The sequence below is a fragment of the Ischnura elegans genome, chromosome 2 (genome assembly GCF_921293095.1).
Source record: "Ischnura elegans chromosome 2, ioIscEleg1.1, whole genome shotgun sequence".
Classification (NCBI taxonomy): Eukaryota; Metazoa; Arthropoda; class Insecta; order Odonata; family Coenagrionidae; genus Ischnura; species Ischnura elegans.
This window is the reverse complement of record NC_060247.1, coordinates 9,236,118-9,251,733: the sequence shown is the minus strand read 5'-3', so window position 1 is coordinate 9,251,733 and position 15,616 is coordinate 9,236,118. Positions and strand designations below refer to the sequence as shown.

The following is a 15,616-nucleotide window of genomic DNA, read 5'->3' as shown; positions in this document are numbered from 1 at the left end:
AATTCGGAAGTTTGATACGAGTGATACGCCACGAAAGAAGACCGGTCGAGCGGCAGTGATTCGTCCTCTAATCGGGAGTACACTTGCACAGTACAAAAACAATGTGTAAATGGGATATGTAGTGCAGGTAGATTAAAATACATACTCGCCTCCAAAAATGTGTGTTATAAATACCTAAGTTTATCCAATCGATTCGGCTTTTACTTTGTGAAAATCCATGTTGAAATGAAAATACATAACCTTGGTAACTTTTCACTGGAAAAATAATAAAAAAAATATTGTCGTGATCTCGAGAGAACACGATATTTGAGGGCATTTAATACGTAGCTCAGACGGACAAGGATCTTATTCGCAGAGGCAGTCATCATAAAGAATACACACCCATTCTTAAGTAAAGTCCATTTGATGACACTTAGCACAAATACATGTTAATATAAGGTTTGGCTTACTCGTCGAAAAACATCTTAGAAGGGCTGCTAGGCAGAAGGCTAGACGGCTGGAAGGCTGAAAGGCTGATTCGTGATGAAGACAGAGTCTCGAGGTGCGAAGAGCGTCAAGGTGGCGGCGTACCGACGATCAGTAGAGAGTAAGTGAGAGAGGGCGTCTCCGATTTTAAGTATTTATAGGGAAGCCCCCTCGGGAATATTCCACGGGTCTTGCATGACACGTGGAAAGGGGAATAGCGCGGTTCCCACGACCTTTTGAAAGTCAACCGTCTTTTCTATATAAATTCATTACCTAAAATGGTAAGGGTTAGCCGGACGTCAGAGGCGGCCGTCTCACAGACGCAAGCCGGAAAAAAATAAATAAATAATTTTCCAGTGAAAAGTTACCAAGGTTGTGTATTTTCATTTCACCTAAGTTTAATATTGAAGTAGCATAGTAGTAATTTTCCCCTCCATTAGTATTTCACAACATTGCTTTTTTTAACTGCCGGTAGCATGCGTTAAAAATTTATGTCACTTCACCCGATCTGACGATCTCATTTGGCTTCCTTCATTCCCGTTATCTGTTTGCTCGTCATTTGGAGAGTGCCTTTGATAGCATCCGCCCAAGCGCCCTCTATCGAGCCGCCCTTCTCTCATATCCCTCTTATCCCCATGAATTGATACTCTGCTATTCTTTAACTCCTCCAATTCACTCGGCGCCCAAGAGGAGCCGCTCTCCTGCTGAGTGGGCCAGTGGCGCCTAAGCGATGAGCTGGACACATGAGGAGAATGAGAGATTAAAAAAGAGCCAGGAACTGAGTGGCAAAGACGTAGGGTCTCTTTTTTGAATGAGTGCTTCACTCCGCATCCGCTGCACGTGTGGCTGTAAAATACGTGTGGCACGGTGTGATAAAATACAAATTGCACTTGATTAACTAATATATGGGCTCTCAAACAAATTGTAACCACTTTAAAATTCGGAAATCTGATTAAGACTGCGGTCGCGTTCTTTTTTGTGACTGATGTAATTTTTTCTGAAGTGCATATTTTCGGAAAAAGCCGAAATGAAAACTCTTTAGCGATTTATGTAAATGTTTAAGTGTAGATAATAAGGCAATGATAAGATAATAATTTTATGAAATTTCTGTGTCAACGTATATCAAATTATTGCACTAATTGATGTCCCATACGATAACAATGAATTTCTTTTACTTGAATTACTACCTTCTCCTGTATTTTGCTACCTCTTCCCTAATCAAGATTAACATCATTCATTGAAATGGTTGTTGCATCATGGACATTTTTTCCTCACTCATATCCAAGCTTGTTCTCTAATAATTGTATTTATTTACGTTTCAGGTCACACGGAGCATTTCACCTTTGAGAACACGACGACGGATGTATCGAGTATAGCGCTATCGTTTTATTCCGGGCTCTTCGCGTACAACGGATGGTGAGTACCAACTTCTGAAAATGGTTCAAATGGCTCCTCGAATCCATTTTTACATCACTAGTTACTTCAGGACCATCTTTTTAACTTATACTTGATACAGCGCAAGTTATTGGTGTAATGACTCTTCCCTTCACCTTTTCTTTCCCACTCGAATGCTATTTTCTAACGATGGTTCTCTAATTGTAAATGCTGTAGCGCAAAATTTCCACAACCATTATTTGAAATTGCTATAACTTTGTCTTAATTTGCTTCTAATGCTATCATCCTTCCCATTTACATTTCCGTATCGAAATGCTTCCTTTTCCGATATAACTTTTAGTCCTCATTGTTGGCTTCTTGTTAAGATTTCCTGATTTAGATTAAGGAACTGCATGATATTACTCTTTCCTCTTTAATATATTTATTGTTTCATTAATTTTCTGTAAAATATTTTGGTTTATTGAAAATATTTTTGAACCAGGTTCCCATCCATAGCTCGATTCTCGGTATTTTCATTGAATATTTTTGCTCTTTTCTAGACAAGAGGCTAGAGAGAAATGAATTGTGATTCATATTACTGAAATTTTTAAATGTAAATATGCGGCTGAGAATTTTTCAAATTGGGTAAACATGCCTTTAGTTCAATTCATATTCTACAAAAATTTGATACTTGAAGGACAACATTAATCGCCTTGAATACGCTGGAAATTACTAGCCATATCTTCACAATATATGTAGCTAACTGTATTCACCTGCTTGTCTCATTCTTTGCTCATCTAACTACCAAATGGAAATTTTAGGAGGCCCTTATTGCAGTTAATAGTTCCCATCTTTGTCGTAATAGTCGTTGGGGAACATGCACAATTTTTTAAAAGGACTTCAATAAGAAGCTCCCTGCCTCCAATGTACTCGCCGAAAATTTCGCGAATGAAGAATGCTTTTTAGCTGAGTTATGAGTCTTTAAAAGTAGACCTTCATCGGCTGCTTGAAAACACGACGTCATCGGAGTGTGACGTCACGGCACGGTATCCACTGATGACAGACTGAGGAAGTGGATAGAAAATCGATTTACGAGGGCTCAAATGCAAATTAGGCGAAAATAATTGCTGTTTTAACGTCAAAATGCAGACTGTGCATATTTTAGGTTGCCAAGGCTTTGTTGAAACAAACAAAGGGGATTGTTTGGGGAGATTTGGAAAGATTAAATTAAAATAAGGTGGTTACAGATTGTGATCTACGTTGGACACCCATATCATTTGGCTAGTGAAATAAGTGTATTGCAGCATGGATATTCAATAGAAAAACGCGTGAAAACCATATATATCGTACATAGTGCCCCGCCGCTCAAATTTTCTCGCTATTTTCTCGCCGGAGAGGATTTTTGCTTGTGCCCCAAAGGACAAAAATAAGAGAAGGAAGTGGTTTATGGCCTACGGAATGTAGTTAAATACTTTATTTACATTGTCAATGGGATGTTTCTCAACGTAAGCACACTCTTGAATCAGGGTTACCGTAAAGTTTTATCAAATCGCCTGTATTTCTCGGATGGCCACCTAATTTAGGATGTATCACTCATTTCACCTTGTAAACAACCCTATAAATGTACCTAATAGTCCACCGATTGTAGGATTATATATGTAAACGAAGGTGGCTATTCATGAGAATAAATAATGATTACGATTAAACCACGGGTAAATAAGGAGTATACGAGAAATATGTGGCTTTTGGTGAGGTAAATTAAGTATTTGCTGCTGTGGTGCCCATAAAATTCGCTGAATGTCAACGCAAAATATAAAATTTCGTCTCGTTTTTGCGGTGAGTTTCTTTTCATAAACAGAAACTTGAGTACAGAATAAATAGTAGATATTTTAAACTTATTTCTGTGTCTACCAAATACTTTTTTTTTAACCTTTTCACGATCATTAGGATTTCAACTCCGGCCGATTAGGGAAGACTATCTAAGTTTCGCATGGTAGGTAGCGAAGTAAATACATAAGATAGACTTTCAGCTAGCAATGGATATAATAAATCTTAATGGACAATGAATAAATATTAAAAAACGGCCGTAAAATAATTTTCATTAATCGCATAGTTATTTACCTGCCTTATTTTACTCCCGCATCGCGCTGGTGACGAAGCAATCACTGTTTTTCAGAAAATCAGCCGCCATAAGGAAGTCGACCAGAAGTAAACTGAGGTATTTTGCTTTCTTAAATCCCTCTTAAGTCAATTTGTCCTTTTAGGAACTACTACAAAGCTCGACGAAGATATTTACTTCGATATCTTGCATTGAAGGCTCTACCACTCTTCTCTCTTAGCGAAGTGAATGGTGTACCGTGCGATGACGTCAGAAGGCGTTTCAGGTCACGTGACTTCAAGCGATATTTGAGCATGGCTTACATATTTGGACTCGTGAGAAAATTTTCTATTAAAGAGACTAACTAGCACGATGAACAAATGTCATGCATGTTCCCCAATATTGAAGACATTAATGACGCTTGCGCTCGAGTTTGGATTCAGACAAATTAAAATCAAGATGGTATTAAAAAATCACGCTTTTTTTCTCAGTCTGGGCTATTTTTATGAACCACATTCAGTAAAAAATGATCATTTAAATTTGGAACTACGCACAGGCTAGATATAGAAATTTTCAACATGTGATTCTAAGTTCCGCATATTTGATTGCGCACATTGAAAACAGAAAAATTGTCTTATGAATCACAGCGGCAGGAATACATTGAAGCATAATGGTAGGCGCGTTTGCGCAATGAATGAAGTTAACCATTTCTCTTCTTCTTCCACAGTGATGATTTCTATTGAATTACGAAAGACGAAGAAAGAGTAGATACCGTGCCATTTCTAAATTCCGGCGCTCAAGTATAATAGTTTTTGTCCATTTTTGGAATCCCGCTTACAAGAGATTCGAGCTCAGCTGTTCGAGCATCTTCGTAATGCTGTGACTTTTTTGCATATGGATGGTGATTTTGGAAGCATGAGTCATTAACGTTCACGATGAATTGAATGGATAACAATAGCTCCTCAGACATGTGTGGGCAGACTCCAATAGGATAGTTTCCTTCATCAAAGAAAACGAAAGGCATTGATTGCGATTCGTTACCCACCATTAGTGCATTCACAATATACAAATTATTTGGTTTTAGAAATACCAGTTCATATGAATACTAATGGTCAATTTCAACCTCATTTGAAAGAGGCCAGATTGGCGCCCGTGCGATGCCACTCCACGTGACATCACAGGGACCTAGCTTCTATACGAGTAGTCAGGAGTTTTACATCGTCTGAGATTACAAATGCATGCATGGGGCACAGAGCTCAGGGAAACATCTCTTAATAATCACCTCTTAAAATTGCCTATGTACGGAAATTTTCCTTCGTTTGAAAGGATATTGATAATCCTCATTTAAGCCAAGCGCTACCTGCTAGCAGCCTCCATCGTAGCGGCGCTCATAGCCTCTCACCAAGGTGACCTCACAAAGCGGAAGCCGGAGCCAGAATGACGTCACAAGGGTTTTTCCCAGCAATCATACTTAGCCGTCGGGTTTTCGCGCGCTTGAAATTTTTCACTTTTCATTTAATCGCGAAAAATAGATATCGTCATTTAAAAATCTGAAAGCATGAAGTACGTGCTCCAGGAGTAATAATCTTTCGATTTCGGCAATTTAAAAAAATAGGAAACCACCCTATTGTCTCTCCGTGGTAGTGCTTCAATATTTCTCTTGGTTACACTATGATAATAATTCGTCTTTTTTGGATTGGCGAGATTTGGGACTAGAAAATCCCATCATATAATGGATTGTCTAATAAGTATTGTTAAATTTCATATTTATGAAAACAATAATTCAATAAATTCAAAATGTTGAGATAAATATTAAGCTTTCAGATTGTCCTACAGTTTTTGTAGCAGCCAATACAATTTAAGGCAATCCAGCAATGTGACTACTCGGCTAAATTTTTTAGCTGTTGTAAATAAACTATTTCCTGACTTTCCATGAAAATTCCGTTTCGAAGAAAAGTTCCTGACGTTACGTGATTATTTAGCCCAGCCGATGCCCCGCTATATATTAAAATTGGCTTTAAAAAATGCATTCAAACCGTGAAAATTATATGGCTATAGCTATGGAACAGTTTTTAAAGAATAGAGCTCTATATTCCTTCTCCATTAAGGTTTTGCTGGCATCTTCGGCTTCATGTCCAACTACTTTTTCAATCATTTGCGCTGCTGTGATAGCATGAGCAGCCCTTGAAATGCAGAGTAGGTGTGCTGTTCGGATTAAAAGCACTTTGCTCCTCTGCAGCTACATGCTGCATGCGTCTGGTTGTCGCTTCGCGCGAAGAAGCTGAATCAACACCGCTGTGGCGTGAGTCATGTGATTGGAAGCCGATGAGTGTCCCAGATCAAGCCAAAAAGCAAGAAATTCCTTGCCTTTGTTTCTAATCTAGCTCGGTTTCCTAGAAAAAGACCTCCCACTTAACAGAATTCTAGAGTTCACTGGCGTCGCGACGATTAAGAGTTCTCATGGCTCTTCACGAAATGAATAAGTATACGCTTAATCCTAAGACTTTGAATCTATACTTTACGAATGACTGCGCTCAAAAATGCATTTCCTTTTACATGCCTTTCAAGGAATGTAAGACCATGTCATGTGAACTATAGTGACCTGAGGATACCTTGATGTAGCGGAAAGGGAGGTTCCCTCCATCTCAATATTCATAGTTACCCACGCATCCGACTCAAAGTGATGGAGGTAGGCTACGAAGCACGTTAACTGTCACCAAAGAGATGTTTGGCCTCTTTCGCTTGCACCGTTTACCCCTGTTTAAAATTTATCTTTTGCAGGGCATGGTAGTAACTTGATAATTTAATCCAACTTTAGCGTAAAAGAGAAATTTTATGTCAGTCCAAGCAAAGTACTATCTCAACTTCAAATGGCTATACTAAAGATTTCGGGTCAAATCTTGCCTCAGTTTAAAAATTGTTATGTTACAAATGTATTTAATGCTTATATGATTAATGCCTCATTCACACGCCAGCGTAAGCTTTGCATCTGGAATTATCGGGATTGCATTTAATTTCTGAGATATAAACTGGCTGAAGGATTACATATAGTGTTTATTTTTTCGCCATTGGGTGTCTCAATGACACTGTCTCATACTTTTCCGACTATGATGGAAGACAGTTAAATATGTTCAAGCCCAATTTACGACCCGTCCAATCTGATTACCTGATTATATTAAGCTTTAACTAAATTTGACTTTCTGGAAGCATGAAGGTAAAAATTGTAGTTGGCCAATAAGCAGACTCTATAGCGGAAATAAGGTTATGTGTAACTGGAGAACGGCTCATTTTTCTAAATCCGTGGTTGTGGAGTCTTCGCCTTATCTTTTTAGTGAGACAAGTTTAAGGGATAGAAGGATTGTGTCGATGTGAAAGTTATGTATCCCAGTAACACTACATCAGTTTCCTAAATTTGAGACAGTCAACATTTTTTTAGCATTACTTCAAGGAGAACGAATATTTTAACTTACTAGCAAATCCACAAATGAACTCCTAATTAAGGGTTGGCAAGAACTAAAATATTAGAACATTTTCAGAGAAATAGGAAAAAAATTCTTAAAATAAACACAATAAATTTCTCAAATTTTATCTTAACAGTAGTGTCTATTATGACACGCATGAATATCTAAGTCCTTTTGAAAAGTAGTAAATAAACACTCACACAACGAACTTCGTAATTGATTTCATTCAATTTGTTTCCTCACGGTTCTATTTGTGCATTGAAAAAAACGTGTTTTTTGAACATACTTTCCTGAACCAATTATGTAAATGGTGGAATAATTTTCCAAAGGCCTTTCTATTTTATTTTCCTACCAGTTAAGGCTTATTTAATGAAGGACTTGGCTCTTCCAGATGCTCTTCATTCGGAAGCCTTATCATTTACGAAACAGTCCTCGAGACGCCATGAGAAGCTGTGTATCCTTCTCCGTTATTTTCGGCCCGTAGTGATGGTCCTCGGTCGAATCATTGTTTACTCTACATCGTAATACGTCGGACGATACTAGGATGACGGCATTACTTTTTCCTTTCGAAGGCAGCCAATTAAAGTTGAATGTAAGCCCCTCTAAGAAAATCACATCGAGCTTAATCGCCTTACGGAGAACAGTCTGTTGCTTCAAATTGCTTTTCCGGATTACTCCGTGAGCCGTGGAAGGGAAGGGAACGTTTCATGTTCTGGAAGAATGATTCCCAAGAAAAGGAGATCGCTTCCAACGTTAGATATCGTTAATGAAGGCGACAGACTCGGGGGATGGCACTAAAATAAAGGGCGCTCACTATTATTATCTCGGAAACCACGGGGTAGGATTTGAAAATATACTCTTGTCGTGTGAAATTTTCGGTAAATTTTGAAGTATGAAAGAAAGGCAACTTTAAATACTGAGTGTTTTGCCAACACTTGATGTAACACTGAATCCATGAGAAACACATTATATCGAGTGGAGTAATGAGAAATACATTTCTTATCCCGTTCATATTAATTTTTGACCTAATACAACTATATGTTTACCTTATCGCGATTTTGAAGATGATTTCGTACATTAATTCAATTTCACTCATTTTATTCAATTGCTCGTTTCTTCGATTCTTTTATTCGTCGGCATATGGCACTAACCTTGCCTCATCTTTGAATTTTTAACTCTTCAATCTAACACTTGCAAATTTAGTGAATGTTCAATGCCCTTTCTTTCAAGCAGCATTCTCATAATTTTGGGAAATAAGGATACTCTATGGTATTTCTTCCGGATGGGTCCGCGGATCGTTGTGTAGTACAATATATTTCTATGCAGCAAATTATGTCTTCGGATTGGGAGCGTGTTTTGGGGCTGCGAGTGTAAGGCTGAAGTCATTACTTTCCATTTTCCCAGTTTTGAACATTTCGACTCTATGTCGCTTTTACGAGGTTTCATCCGTAAAAATTTGTAATCCTTAAATGATAAAAAATCCTTTTTTGTTCCAGACAAGGTCTGCAGCAAAGAAGAATATAATAATAATAATCTGCATTAATATCAAGATAGGGCCATGCTCAATTCAGCAGTGGAATTTTTGTTGCCGTAAAATGTTAAGAAAGAAGGAAGTACTTTCTTATTTTGATAGTATAGTTTCTCGGTAAACGCCCCAAAAATTACTAAATAACTATCTACGATAAATAGATACACACATGTATATAAGAAAAGAGGGAAGGTATTACAGGATTATCCTTTGATTATTGGAAAAGAGTGAATCTGAAAAGATTTGCGTCTTGCATATCGGAAGGGCAAGGAAGACAAATGCTTTATCTTGACTCGCGTATCGCCACTGCCTGAAGCTTTATCGCCAAAATGGTCCGAATTACGGAACAATATCGCCCCTTTCCACATTACTCCTCGAATATCCCCCTGAAAAACTGTAAGTCATTCTCCACAATGACTGAAAGATTTCCGAATGTGATCAGTTGGTAACAAATAAATTAAACTATCAAATAGAGCACGTCAAGTAGTCCCATCATTATCGAGGTATGTTATTTCTGTCTGGCTCTCTAAGGTAGAGAAAGTTCGGTGATTTCTCAAATACGATCTGTAAGCCAAACGATTTTCTGGGCCCTTAAATGAAACAATTCGTCTCATTTTTCATTTCTATGATAGCACATTTCAACTATGTATTTCAAACGCTGTTTGAGTGGAGTAAGGGTTATCCCTATACGTACGAGCTCTGCAGACGTTAATGTCGATTGACCACATTTATTGACCATCATAATATAGTATCTCCAGTTGTATCACGTGTACGATTTTAAATTGAATTATGTTACATAAATAATTCTTTGTATTGCAGGAACTACCTGAACTTCATTATTGAAGAGCTTAAAGACCCCATGAGGTGAGTGCATTGATTTTCATCTATTCTTATTGGCGATGTTTTGTATTTGCCAGTGGTTAAGGTAAATGCTTTTCTCCACCTACCATAGTGTTTTAAGAGTGGGTGGATGAGGGCTAATTCGAACAGTCAATTGTTGTCATAAAAATCATTATCATTTTTAATTAAAATGTTCCACCGTTTAAGACTGGTTAACGCGAAGATTGTACGAGTGTCCCCGGCCTGTAACTCCTCCCTTTTCGCCCATATTTCCGTTGAAGTTCACAATGAGATGTATGGACGTAAGGCTCTGTCATTCTATCACGAGCTCTTTTCCCTCCACTGGTGGAAATGTAAGGTTTCATTTACTTACTGAGGGACAAGTACTGAAGATTTCATGTGACGAAGTCTTCGAAAAAAAAACCTTACTGAGCTCGTATATGAATTAAAAATGCAACACAAAACAAGGATGAGACCTCATGATACTACGGCGTACCTAATAGACTGCTGGGCTAGACGGGCGGCACCGGTGGCAGAGGTTTTACAGATACTGCTCGAACCTTGCATGTATAGTGTTTATAACGTAAGTTGGCGCACGGGCCCGCGAAGTACCTGAGCCGCGAGCAAAGGGCCGACAAAAAACTGTATGGGACCGACAGACCGACACCGGTAGCTGGCGGGTCCGTTCGCCCGTCCCTTTTCTCCTCCGACGAAGGCAACTACCACCTCTAATAGAATTATTAACCTCGAAATATCACAATCTAAATAGCATATTTGTAAAGTCCTAAAAAAGTTAAGAAGAATGGTATAAAACACGAAGTGCTCCGATCATAAATAACGAAATTGTCGAAAGTTAAAACATACTGTATAACGGCTAAAAAATAACTGAGATATTATGAGAAGGTAAAGCAAAAAAGGTAATAATTCAATTAGAGGTGCGGTCCCATACAGTTTTTCGTCGATCCTTTCCTCCCCTCCTTTGCTCGCGGCTCAGGGACTTCGCGGGCCCGTGCGCCAACTTACGGTATACACACTACAGTTCTTTGTGGAGGGCACATCTGCTACACCCACTCCTCCTTCCCCATGGCGCCAATGCCGGTCGCCTCATCGGAAAACCTACCAACCTTTCCAGGCGTATGAAGATACTCAGGGTATTAGCCGTAGGTGAGTCATTAAGGGCGGTAAAAATGAAATGGCGCCGCGACGTAAAATTGTGCATTTGACCGTCGGAAATTGACGTTTCCATCTTAGCCCGTGCAAAACGGGGTTTCAAAACGTTAGGAGTGACCTTCGGTTTCAGATTTTCTTCTTCACACTCCTTAATAACCGAGAAATTGCAAAGGGATGGCGCCAGGGTGCGGAGGTAGGAAGGGGATGGGGTAGGGGAGTGGGAGAAAGGGTTTGTTTCGAGGTCTCTGAGGATGAGAAGGCCACGTGCCCCTCTCCCGGGCGGGGGCCGCATAATTTACAATCGGAAGCGGAGGGGAGGGGGGGTCCACTTCGTGGCCCACATCTCTAAGGTTTCCTCTTGTCTTGTGGATGTTGACCCATTGTTGCTCCCATGGGTGGAGCAAGGACGGGGCGCTCTCCCCCAGTGCCACAGCGAGGAGGGGGTTTTGGGGGATAAACCCTCCCCCCCAGAGCTCAGAGAAATTTCTAAGTTTAACCCATTTCACTTAATTTGATTGATTTTACTAATACAATAGGGTAAGGATGAATAAAATATCCCTCAGAAAGCCGTAAAACTCACCATTTTGAACCATGTATCTTTAAAATTCCGCAATTTATTAATCTCGCACCTACCGCTTATCCTGGTGGGTATACCATACCCCCCACACCCTGGTGTTAGTTGCACCTAAACCCCCCTCCCAGCCTTAATTCCTAGCCCCCATCCCCCTGCTCTCCCCTACCCCACCCCCAGGACAAATTGAAAAAATCGACGTTATCATGGGAGGGTGAACAAAATTATCAGAATTGAATTGCTGACTTTTAGCTCTCTTAGCTAATGAGCAGATTAGTGTTGTTAGAATGTAGGTTTCCGCGGTGATTGTTTGATCTCTGCATTTCTTCCACGTCAGACCTGAAGACGCTGGCAGGATAGCCAGCGAAACTGTTGTCTACAAACAAGCTGATGTGGAAGAAATGCAGAGATCGAGCAGATTAGTACTTTCATCACGGTGGTAATACATGAGAAAATCTCGTAGGTAAGATTGCAAAATTGGCGGCCTCAGTGGCAGTGGGGTAAAGTCCTCGCCTGACAAACCATAGGTCGTGGGTTCAAATCCTGGCTGGGTAGGTGGACCCCATCCAGGGCATGGATGTTTGTGTCGTGCTTCATTAATCCTCCGTCGGAGAGGCTTATATATGCTGTTTACAGGGAAGTTGGAAATAAATAAATAAAGAGGGAGAGAGGGCCACGCACTACTTAGCACTGGCAAACCCTTTCTTTTATATCATACAAAAATGACTTCATAAATTGGGACTAATTTAAATCCTGAGATGGTTAAGTAAAAAAATTCCAAAAGAGTAATATCCCCTGTGAATTGGAGGTACCCCCCTCCAGAGGGTGGATTGTGCACCCCCGATGAAATTCCCTGGCAGTGTCCATCGTTGTCCCCCAATTATTCTTTGGTGGGTATCAGTAGACATGGGGTTTTGGGTAGGGGGGGGGGGGCAAGTTGAAAAAATTGTAAAAAATCATCATTTAAAATCAGGTGATTTATGGAGAATGCAATTAGGTGAGAAGACAAAATTTGGACATATCAATTACTTAAAGCACTGTTTGAAACAAGGCTGTGACTTATTATTGACCTCCAACATGCATGTGGGTCTCTCTCATAGGAGTTGGGAGGAAATGACACTGCGGTTAAACACTTCTGGTAAGGGCTCTCTGGATTGCATTAAGAGCAATAGATTTCCTTTGCTTCATAGTCCATTTGCCAGTGCATAAATCCGTTAGACCAATTAATCTCTCTTGCAGAGGTAGATAAATCTCTCAGGAGCAGTTAATTCACAACGGACTATTTTTCATATCCCCAATCACCAGATAATACGGCATGTTTACAGATATTTTATACCTTCTCCCTCATTCATTCTTACCTTGGAGATTTGCTCATAAACCTGCCACTTTGATATAGGTACTAATATGTTCATTAACTAAGTCAGCTCAAGGTTTGCAATCAAATTCTTGGTCAGGAAAATATTTTCATAGTAAAATAATGTGGATTTCAGTATTGTTAGCGTGACTGAATGGATTTATCATGCCTGCCGAATACACATTGTCACAGGTTTTGGTCTTGCCCCCTCAAACCCACAACTTTATCACTCAATATTATGCTCCTCTTTCTATTTTATTTCCAGAAATTTGCCCAGAGCAATTGCCATCTCATGCACCCTTGTTACCATTGTGTACTTGATGACCAATGTAGCCTTCTACACTACCTTGAGTCCAATCGAAGTCCTGGGCTCAGAAGCTGTTGCTGTGGTATGTTTCTTCTGTACTGTCTCTTTTAAATTAATAAATAATGCTATGTTTAAAAGTTAATGCTGCATTACACTACAGTACATTTTTTTGTCCTGTAGAATACATAGTCCAAAATAAATTACTAATACAATTGCTTTCAAATATCTACTGAAAACTTATAGAATTATTTTTGTTCATTTTATTATTATGTAGGTACATATATGAATTGATGTGATAGTTGAAAGAGGTAAAGTCAGAATGCCAATTTTCTAGTAAAAACTTATCCACGGTTTATTACTCTCATTCAGTAAACTTTCATGCTGATTTGAGCCACGCCAAATATTGTCAAATATAGCTAACATTAAAACTGAAGAGATTCAACGTGTTATCTCCCTAAAAAAAGATTCTCATTCCTTTCTAAAATATTGCCATAAGTACATTTCCCTAGTTTCTCCAAAAAGTAGAGTCATGATAGTTGGAGAGAGGTGAAGCTGATGGCTTGGGATGTATAAATTTTTTCTCACTGTTCAGTTTAAGAAAGATGGAATAGCTCAGATTTAATAGCTTGAAAGGAATAGCTCATTTAATTATAAGTGCCAGGACACCCATTTATGATTGGATAAATCAAGACACAGGTATTTTTTTTGACAATTTGTATTCTGCTAACTATAATTATGGACAAGGTTTTCTTGAAGTTATGTCATTGATATTAAGCCACTTAATCATTATTACATGTAGTTATCAATGGGAAACCATGCTCAGCTAAAGGGTGAAATATTTGCCTCAGAGATCATTCTTGTATTGATAGTTAAGTATTGATACATGACTAATGCTTTGAGTATTAGTTAGGAGTATGGGTGGTTTTTGAATAATTATTCAAGCCCTGAATGTGGAGCTGAATCTCATTTCCTGCATATGACAAGCCAAACATTTATTTAGTAATTCTGTGCTTCATGAATGCACAAAGATAACTTTATCTGTAAGATGATTTTATAAAATGCTTCCTTCATTTTTTCAGACGTTTGCCAACCGCTTATATGGTTACATGTCATGGATAATACCAGTATTTGTAGCTATGTCTACCTTTGGAGCTGTGAATGGTATTCTGTTGACATCTTCAAGGTATGTGTTTTTCTACTTCAACGGCAAAGGATACCTAATCTGTCTTAAATTTTCACCAATAAGATTGCTATATCTATTTGGGAGGTTGAACCAAGCACTACATGAATTGTATCACTTACTAAAATGGACCAACAGCACAAAATCATAAAAAAGAAAAAGAATATTGAAAAAAATAAATAAGCACTTCCAGGAGTCTTAAGCTTTTAGCTTGTGCAGAATTTGATAATACAAATTTTAAGCGATAAACATTACTGAGGCATGTTCTCATTATAGCTCAATTGCTGTTTTAGTAACTTTTATAAAAAAAAGGTATTAATTTTGGCTGTCCAATTTTTCAGACTCTTCTACGCTGGGGCCTGTGAGGGACAAATGCCAGAAATTCTTACCATGATCCAAATCAACCGTTTAACTCCTACACCAGCTGTTTTATGCATGGTAAATATTAATAATAATCATTACCATTAAGATGGGTTTCTTATTGTAACAAATGCAAAAGAAGTGGAAATTTGGTGATAAAAAAGGCATTTAATTATTAAAAAATTACAACTGCTCAGTTTGTTTTCTCCTGGATAACATCACATCATGATTATGTATTTGTGATCAATATTGATTATATGTGAAGCCAATTTGTGAATACTTTTCGTTGCTCTCTGAAAATGTCTCATTTTATTCACAGTAAAAGCTCAGAATAGGAAAAACTTTTTACATCGTTTATCACTGCCTTGAAAATGAATTTTTTTTACTCATTCACATTGAATTGACTTGAACCATTAACATGCTTTTGAAGTATTGCCTTTCAATTTAAAGATCTGGCAAAAGGCTTTACTAGAATTTCACTAAAAGTAGTTTAATGGACCAGTGGTGCAGCGAGGGGGGGGGTTTTAGGGGTTCAACCCCCCCAGAGCTCAGAGAAATTTTGAAGTTTAATCCATTTCACTTATTTGGATCATTATTACTTATAGAATAGTGTAAGGATTAATCAAATATCCATCAGAAGGCCGTAAAACTTGCCATTTTGAACCATTATTCTTAAAATTTTTCTAAAGAAGGGCCCTCGCAACTTCTGCTTACCCTGGCGGGTATGCAATACACCACATCCCTAAGTATTATTTGTGCCTAAAACCCCCCTCGAGCCTTAATTCTTCGCTGTGCCCCTGTAATGGACTATCACACAACTAATGATTCAATTTCATCCCTGCCACTGGATTTAGTAATTTAAAAAGGCGTTGAGGTGCTTTCTGTTGCAATGAATCTGTGGAAATTTT

At 38.6% G+C, this 15,616-nt stretch overlaps 1 protein-coding gene across 4 annotated transcripts in view; it reads left to right on the top strand.

The window, feature by feature from the left end:
* The window catches only part of LOC124153366 (Y+L amino acid transporter 2), a 178,801-nt gene that overhangs the window by 139,799 nt on the left and 23,386 nt on the right, over window positions 1–15,616 (top strand). For all 4 annotated transcript variants that reach the window (XM_046526481.1, XM_046526479.1, XM_046526478.1 and 1 more), the window contains exons 4-8: window positions 1,788–1,881; window positions 9,746–9,790; window positions 13,127–13,250; window positions 14,248–14,351; window positions 14,690–14,786. In XM_046526481.1, coding sequence (XP_046382437.1) covers window positions 1,788–1,881; window positions 9,746–9,790; window positions 13,127–13,250; window positions 14,248–14,351; window positions 14,690–14,786 — 464 coding nt within the window. The remainder of the gene's footprint in view (window positions 1–1,787; window positions 1,882–9,745; window positions 9,791–13,126; window positions 13,251–14,247; window positions 14,352–14,689; window positions 14,787–15,616) is intronic.